Source organism: Rhopilema esculentum, chromosome 6, assembly GCF_057945365.1.
Source record: "Rhopilema esculentum isolate cy_ngs chromosome 6, ASM5794536v1, whole genome shotgun sequence".
Lineage (NCBI taxonomy): Eukaryota > Metazoa > Cnidaria > Scyphozoa > Rhizostomeae > Rhizostomatidae > Rhopilema > Rhopilema esculentum.
In genome coordinates, this window is record NC_142820.1 from 3,098,413 (window position 1) to 3,107,058 (window position 8,646).

The 8,646-nt window shown below is 38.5% G+C and overlaps 1 protein-coding gene across 1 annotated transcript; it reads right to left on the reverse strand.

Moving 5' to 3' along the window:
- Nucleotides 1–3,163: 3,163 nt before the first annotated feature.
- LOC135686911 (uncharacterized) lies at nucleotides 3,164–8,358 on the reverse strand. Its single transcript, XM_065203299.2, has 4 exons — nucleotides 7,602–8,358; nucleotides 5,107–5,766; nucleotides 4,292–4,766; nucleotides 3,164–4,109 (listed from the first exon to the last, which is right to left on the reverse strand). The coding sequence occupies exons 1-4, from the start codon at nucleotides 7,935–7,937 to the stop codon at nucleotides 3,241–3,243; spliced, it is 2,340 nt and encodes a 779-aa protein (XP_065059371.2). The 5' UTR covers nucleotides 7,938–8,358; the 3' UTR covers nucleotides 3,164–3,240.
- Between the last annotated feature and the right edge of the window lie 288 nt (nucleotides 8,359–8,646).

Genomic DNA, 8,646 nt, shown 5'->3' on the forward strand with positions numbered 1-8,646 from the left:
TCCGTACCACCCCGTTAATGTTCAAGGATACGGACCGCAACGCACACAATCTTTTGTCATCAATGATTAGCATGGCCTCCCTGTACCAACTTTTTGCTACCACCCATGCGAAATAAATGGTTATTTCTTATGTTTCCAGTAGCACTATTTAAACTCTTTGTAAAAGTACCCAATAAAAGTTTCCAAGGGAGTGGAGGTGAATATGATAAATTGACACTGTATTTTCTGTTACTTATTTGAATAATATTTTAGCATGTTTATCACATTTATCATATTACTTCATCATATTTCTACTTTATCAACTATAGCATACTGTAATACATCATTATTTTTGTGCTGTCCTCTCTTGCTTCAGTCTGCACAGTCGTTATCGGTATTTTCACAAATCACTTCATTCCGAAACTTGGCAATAGTCAGCTGAGGCCTTGGTCTTTGATCTCGCGGAAAATGTATGGTAATTTCAAAATTCAAAAAGGTTCCCGCAGAAAGGCGCGCATTATAACTGTGGTTTCGCACGACAAAATACACGCTGTCACGTGACATCACTTTGTCGCCTTGGTTTACATCCAGTGTCGTTATCTTTGGATCAAAGAATAATGTAACATTCCAGCCATTCACATTCTCTTTCACCGGTATTCTTAAGAAACCTCTTACACCATCAGGCCAAGAGTCTCGGATAAGAAACATTTTGGTGCATTCTGGGACTGTTTCCTTGCAGCTTGCTAGCCAATCAGCGCCAAGTGGGACAATTTGATTTTCATTTTCTTGTGCCTTCCGGTATCTATCAACAAGTGTTTTCTTAAATTCTGTAGCAACGCAGATGAACTGGACTGGATCAAATATAACGGCAACAAGATTTGTATTCTTTTGGCCTCGGGCATAGTGGACAGTAAAGTCAAAACTAACTGTTTTCCCGTTTGACAGTTTTCCATTGTAGTCTCTATTCTTAATGGTGAATTCAGTGCTGTTTCTTGTTGCCACAATTTGTCCGTCCGGAAAGTTAAGAACCCGGATCGGTTTGTTGAAAATCAACAACAAAGTCCAAGACTGGACGCTCTTCTTGATAGGGAGTTCCAACTTAGCAGCAAAACCATCAGGCCATTGATTATTCTTCTTTGCAAAAGAGTAGCAGGTTGGCAGATTGTCATTCAACACACAGCCTCCAGTGTTAGTTGTTTCTTCAGCCCGACAACTAAACTTTCCAAATTGAATCTTCTGGATCTTGGGTACAGGGACAAAATTTCGAGGATAATGCACAATGAATTCCAGCTGAAATGTGGAACCAAGGTTCAAATTGCCATTGTGACGATAATTTGTGACGTTGAACTGGACCCCACTCTTCTTACCGCCTTCTAGGTTTCCATCTGCTGTATCAAATGTAGTGATACTCTTGTCAAACAATATTTCAGCTTTCCATTCTGTGGTTTTCTCTAAAACTGGCAACAACAATCGTGCACGATACCCATCTGGAAAGGACTGAATAAGATTGAAATTCTTGTCACATGATTCGGCATTTATTGAGCACTTGCTTGAAAATGCAGCTAGCGTGGCAAACAGTGAAAAGCAAACACCCCAAAACCGCTTCATTTTAGCAACAGTTATTGAGGTATCAAGGATTCTAGTGAATTCTGGAATGACCGAATGGATCTGCTTTTCAAGTATTAATAAGATTGGAGCAGTTATGTAAGTTAAAAGCAGGGCAGTTTTTTCAAATGTTGAAACAGCTAAACACTCTGCGAACATTCATTGAAATTAGCCTAAATAGACAAACAGATTTCGAAAAGATTTGGCTTTCAGGGAATATAAACTGAATGGTTGTGTCCATATTGATAGAAAGAAATGAAAGGATGCTGTCGCCTGATGCAACACTTGAAACAACTTTCAACAGAGCGAATTTTTTGCCAACGTAAGAAGTAAAGTTTGAGAATGAGTCTCCCGTTAGCCGTAGCCATAGTCATTCAGTAGCAATTCCCAGTTAAATATCTTGTATTTGTAGAGAATGTCTCTTCAGCCAATGAGAGGCCACTAGAGATATGAATTTGAAAAGCAGCGTTCTTCGAACAAGATGAAATAAGACAATTATATTGACTTTCTTGGCTATTTATATGGTATTTGTCATAACATGAATAAATACTTAACCCCAGTAATAAATTATAGAGTGCAAGAAGTAGTAGGGGTAGAAAATTCTTTTTTTTAATTTTCGTTTAAATTTAGTTTGATAAAGTAGGCAAGCAAGGACAAATAACGTTGGGTGCAGTGCTGAAAATAAAATAATTGCGTCAGCAAGAGCCGAGTAAAGCAACCTTGTGTTATGTTACTGCCTAGCTCTGAAATACACTACCTGCAGTGCACCAAGTTGTCCCATCAAAAAAATCTTTGAAGAACCGAACTTTTCAAACACATTTAACTAACATCCTGAGCACAATATCTTGCACAGTAAACATATGATTATGCATAGTGCCTTTTGAACGAGTGAATTATTTAAATATAATATTTTTGTCGCATATTCTGCTAGGATTGTCTATCGAAAAAAAAACAGCTGCAAAGATCCTTGTGAACGCACTATTTCACAGCCTACTACACCTTGATTCAACCTGACCCAAGAGAGCTCCTTCAAAACCACACTCGCTTTCAACATCTTCGCTCGATACTTTTATGTATTTAATTTAAGCTAAACAGTAAGCCGGCCTTTCCAATATAACGCTTTCATAATGTTCGCGAGTAACGTGAGTTAATGGTATTCTTGACGATAAAGTGGTATCTTTAGCCTGTATGACAAGTTGTAAACTGCCCCGTTTGTCTACATAAGACACATTAGAAGACACAATAATGGCCTAAAATTTAAAAGACTCTTTCCAATTTTTGCATTCCTTTCAGCAAGCAAAACACCCAAGTATTGATTTAAGCTGCCTTTAATTAAAGGAAGAAAGATTGAAGAAAGGAAAATTTTTGAAATAATTTATGTTTATAGACTCCATCTCTAAAGTATATATATCTTCTATAATTAGAATATCTTCTATAATTATGTACCTAGTTGGCATGTAAATTTTTATCATGTGTAAAGAATTCAAAGGACTTAATTCGTTATATTTCTCTCCACCGTTGATTTTGATGTTTTTCACAGATTTTCACAGATTTTGAGACGACAAAAATCAACATGATATTCCAACCAAAATTTATCATTAGACATTCCATTTATGATAGCTGTTACTCAGTTAACAAAGAAAAATGTCAATTGATTTAACACTCGCCTTTGCTTTGAAGCTGCCTTAGAGCTGCAACAGCAGATTGAAATCCAGCATTGTAGTCGCAAGCAACTTCATTCTTGACGTAATCACTGCGCACATCAGCATAATTATCGTTACTATCAGGTCCACCGACGAGGGCACCATACAAGGTCTGTGGGTTCGGGTTTCTACTGCTGTAATCGCTCCACCCACAAGGGGCAGGACGATTGGGGCAAGAACTCGACCCATGATGGGGTCGCTGTGGTGGGTTGTTTCCGAACCCAACTAAAAAACTACGGCCTGCGTCTCCAAGAATATAGTGAATCTGTGAGCGGGCGAACGTCCGGTATGTGCTTGTCTTGATTCCCAGATCCCCTGCCATAAGACAGATAAATGCCACATTGGCTGCGTGCCTGTTTGATCCCCACTGGCTGATGAAAACCAATCCTTTCGGGGTTCGTTGCCTTCTGAGAATGGCATCGCAAAACGCTTCAGTGTTTTGTTTGAATGAATTCTCCCCAGTGATCTGAGCCATAAGAACCTGCGCGCCCGCTTTCTTGTCGTCCCAAGAAAACTCATTCGCCAGTGAATTCATTCCGAATTGAGTGTAGAAGCTTCTGGCATCCTGAAGGTATCTTTGCTCCTTCGTAGCACGATAGAGCCATGCTGCTGCCCATGTCAGTTCGTCCTTGTACCCACTGTAACTTCTGTAAAATTTTGCTGCATTTGGTATGGAGTTGCTGTATGCTCCACGGTACGTACTTGCGAAATCGTACAACTCACGTGCGTGTTTCTTCAACGTCGCTGAATACGTCGCGTCGTCTTTGAAGACAATAGATGCAGCGGCCAGTGCAGCGGCGGTTTCTCCAGCAAGATCAGAGCCTTAATGCAAACAATATATGGTTATATACACATATAGACACACTTGTATGTTTATGTTAACAGTCAGCTGTTTTGCTCCAACTCAAGTTTGCGTCACTGTTTACAACTTTTTTATACAGAGGAATGGAAACGAGAAACAGTAGTGGCAAGAATCATGCACCTTGAAATCCACGCAGCCTCACCTGGTTTTGTGGCATCAATCTTCATCGATGGTCGACGCATCTTCATCTCTTCAGGTCTCCCCCAAAAGGCATGATCCACGTCACCATCACCAACTTGGCCATACAATTCATTCGGTGCAGTATGGCACTTAATCAAATAGTCCGTGCCCCATTTAATAGCATCCAATGCGTACCTGTATTGTCCAGCTGCTTTATATCCAGGGCCATACTGAATCACTCCCCATGACAGCACAGTAATCGTATAGGCCATAGGAAACCCGAACTTGACAAAGTCCCCAGCATCGTAATACCCTCCAGAAAGATCCTTTCCAACATCTCTGCCATCATTTAAGGCAGAGTCCCCTCTGTAAGAAATACGGTTCGATTTAGGCAACTTCCCTGATCTTTGAGCCTCGTAGAACAACAACGATAACTGCAATACTTTACTGTAGTCATATTTTGGCGCACAGCCTGGTGCTACAGTGGAGATAGTGCTCTGCAATGTAACAGTTATGAAAGATATTATCTGGAGATAACCTGCTTTCTTTACCAAATGCATCGAAGGTAATCTGTTGATCTTAAGATCTCATGAATTTATAATAGCACTTATTAAATAGTGAAGGGAAAGTTTGATAATTGTTATAGGAAATAAAAATCTGTAAGAATTATTTCATCATTGTGTTACCTATAGAATACTTGGTTTCCTTGCTCGGCCATAAGAGGCAACCAGATGTCGTTTATGTCAGAAACAAAGAAGCCAAATATTCAATATGTGTTGAGAGATATGTTGAAAAATTCTGACCGCAAATAGGTAGCTTAAATAAAAAACAAATTACTTTTTCAGTAGTCAATTTGACTGTAGACTGCAAAGTTGTTTGATCAACAGTCGTCACTGTTTGTGTTGTTTGACCTGGTGTCTTGGGGGTTGTTGCCTTGGTTGTCATTGGCTTTGCAGTCGATTTTTGGGTTGTTGTTGGTTCAGAAGTGGGAGCTGTTTGTGTTGGCACAACAGTTAAAGCATCGCTACTTTGGCAGCGGAAAGTTCCAAATCTTACAAGCGCAATCTTTGGTGGTTGGGACATACTATGTTGATAATGCACCATCAGTATTACAGAAAATGTGCCTGGTTGAAGTACTTGATTATGGCTGAAATTCTCAAGACGAAAGTACATTTGCCTCCTCACTTCGACAAGGTTAGCATCAAAATTACTTATTCCGAGAACCGGTTTCGTGAACTGAAGCTCGATTTTCCAGCCATTCAAAACTTGAGACACTGGTAGGAGAAGTTTAACTTTGAAGAACCCTGGGCCAACCTGAAGAAGCTTCTGTACTGTAGAACAGGATGAAAATTGCGTGGGCAGCACTTCTTGCGTAGTTGATGGTTTTTGGGTGCTGCCTGTGCAGGGTATGTTGCTGCATGCAACCCTCTTCCAAAATCTTACTTCTGTGAGCTTGGGAGAAGAGCCAGATTGTCTAACATAAAACTCCATCGTAAGCTGTAAAAGAAAAGATACGTCAAAGTTAGAGCTTTCCTTGAAACCCTAAAATACTTCATCAGAGTTAGAAAACCTATGTTAAGAGAAGTTGAAGAAAATTTATAGAACCGAGGGGCAATTTTATCTTGCTTCATCTCGTATGTAGTCATCCATCGTATCTAATTATAAAGTAATTTCTCTTCAGTGCGTAGTTATGAAATGTGTCTTTATTCTAACTGAATTGGCTTATAAGACGAAGGTACACGCTTTTCTAAAGATTGTTAGAACTGTGCATCTCTGCTTTGTCTTTGTCTCAATCAAAAAAGGTTTCAGAATTTAAAGAACATTCAAAAGAAAATATTTCCTGGTTAGGGAATAAATATTTATCTATTTCCCCATTTCATGGTTTATCTGTTTTCTTTTCTGGGTTAATTCAATTTCTACAATATATTCGAGTTTATGATAATTGCACGGAGCACATCTCCTTGTTCTAGAAACAGGCGGTACTCGGAAACCACCCCCCTCCATGGCATTTCTTAAATCATATGCTGGTCTTGTTTAAAGATCCTCGGATGACATCATCATCATCTTTGCTGAACAACTTATCAACCCGAAGTTAAGAACCATTTTTCTTCTGTTTAGAAAGTTACTATTATTACTGTTTCGTGATCAACATTCAAGTATTATTTAAAAGTTTTTTCTGTGTAATAAACAAACATTTTTGCATGTTTCTATACCTACTTAAGCAGGAAACTCGTAAGGTTCAAGATAGCAAGCTTTTCGTCAAGGGAAGTAAATAAGCGTTTGAGACATTATCGAGATACAGGCAGCCGAGATGCTGAATTACATTTGTATGTAAACCTTTCCAGCAAAAAGAAGGAAAATTGAAAGCGTTCGAGATAGCAAATAGTCGAGATAGAAGACAGTCAAAATAGCGGGTGTCTATGGACCTACAATAGGACTGCTACATTATCAAGAACCAAAGAGGGAATTTCTACACAACAGATTTTAGCAGTTTAAAAGTAGTATAGGATTTATGTCTTTAGCGATGGCTGACATGCTGTCAAACACGATGACGAGACTCTACATCACCAATTTCATTTTACAGAAGACTATAAGATGACTTCATACAAACCTAGTTGGAGAATCTGGACCAATTAAATGAATTAACACCAGAACTTCCTCTCAAGGTGCAAAATCAGTTCAAGCTGTAGCAAGTTAATCGAGATATAACGAGAGAGACCTGGACTTTACTAAAGGATTTCTTTCGCAATATTTAGAACCAATAGTATACAACGGAGGTTTGATAGGGCAAGGGTTTAGACACATCTCAGCCATTTTTAAATATTCAAATAAAAGCTTCAAAAAGGTTTCAGATAAATAATACCATATATATTCGTATTTTATCAATTATACCTATGTAGAAAAATTGATTTAATGACGTCATCACTTTGACACTATTACCAGAGCTCTGAAACCCAAGATTAGTATTCTAATAAATAGAATCGATATCGATTAATGTGTCCTTGTTCTCTTCCAGCATGTTGCCCGAAACACCAATAGCCGCTATTATTTTATTGCTAAAGATTAAGAGGGGGGACTATCGTAAAATTGGGAGCAAAAATTGATAAAAATTATCGTATGGCAAAATGATAATGTAGTCGAGGAAGATCCGACTTGCCATTTTCCCCTTTCCGACATTTTGGTCTGGTCGAAACAAAAATTCACTGTCTTTTTGTCATACTTTAATTGCCGAAGTGCCGACTTACCTTTTTTCCCCTTTCCGACATTTTGGTCTGGTCGAAACAAAAATTCACTGTCTTTTTGTCATACTTTAATTAGAATTTTCGACTTACCTTTTTCCCCTTTCCGACATTTTGATCTGGTCGAAACAAAAAAGTAACCGTCTTTTTGTCATTCTTTACTCTAATTTCCCTCACAATTCCTCCTTGTACGTGAATATTTTCAATTCTTGACACCTCACCATCGAAGTGGAAAAAAATCCTTGCAAAACTGAACGCACGGATGAAGATTGGTGATGTGATCTGGATTCTTGCATGGTAGCCGTTTCCAGGCCATACGTTCAGCAAGTTGACGGAACATTTTGACGGACATTGAGAATTAACTCCTGGAACAGAGAAAGCACCAGATAGAATGAATACTGCAAGGAACCAAATAACTTGCTTCGCCATTTTCGATAATCCGAGTACGCAGGGTTCTCGAGTACGACAGTCTATAAAGCTCGGCCTACTTCAGAAAAGCACTGATTAAACGATACTTGTTTTCTTTCCACTCAGAAATACACTGAATCATTCTAAGTGTATTTGGTCATCTGTCGCAGGCAGATAAAATTGAAAGATACCTACTGTGGTTGATGAAAGAAAATTTCCTCTGCTAATTCACGCAAAGAATAGTTCAAACTAGCGATAACAACAGTGACATCTTGATCCCGTTATGCAGGGGCGTCTTTCTGGTCCCAAACAGAAGAATAAAATAAGGCAAATTGAGTTCTTGTGCGATGACGTCACTATTTTCTAAATGTTTTTAATTTTGATTGCATAAACAAAAGGAACATCAGCTAAATGTATAACATATCAGCTGAGATATGGCAACATGAGTAGAGACCATTCTTTTATCAAAGCAGTGTAATTTCATAACTTTACGAACTAAACTAAGCTAAAACTCCAGTAACCCAATACTGAATTGCAATTCATTGTTACACATATCTCAACCAGTTTTGAAGAACTTTAAGTGATGTTGCATATAAGTGGTATCTTGTGTTGATATCATGATATCTAGGTGGTAATGTGGGGAAATAACGAATGATATGAAAATCGAAATATCTAACTTTATGTGACGTCACACTTGGCAACTCTATATTTCCGTAAACAGGATATTCCC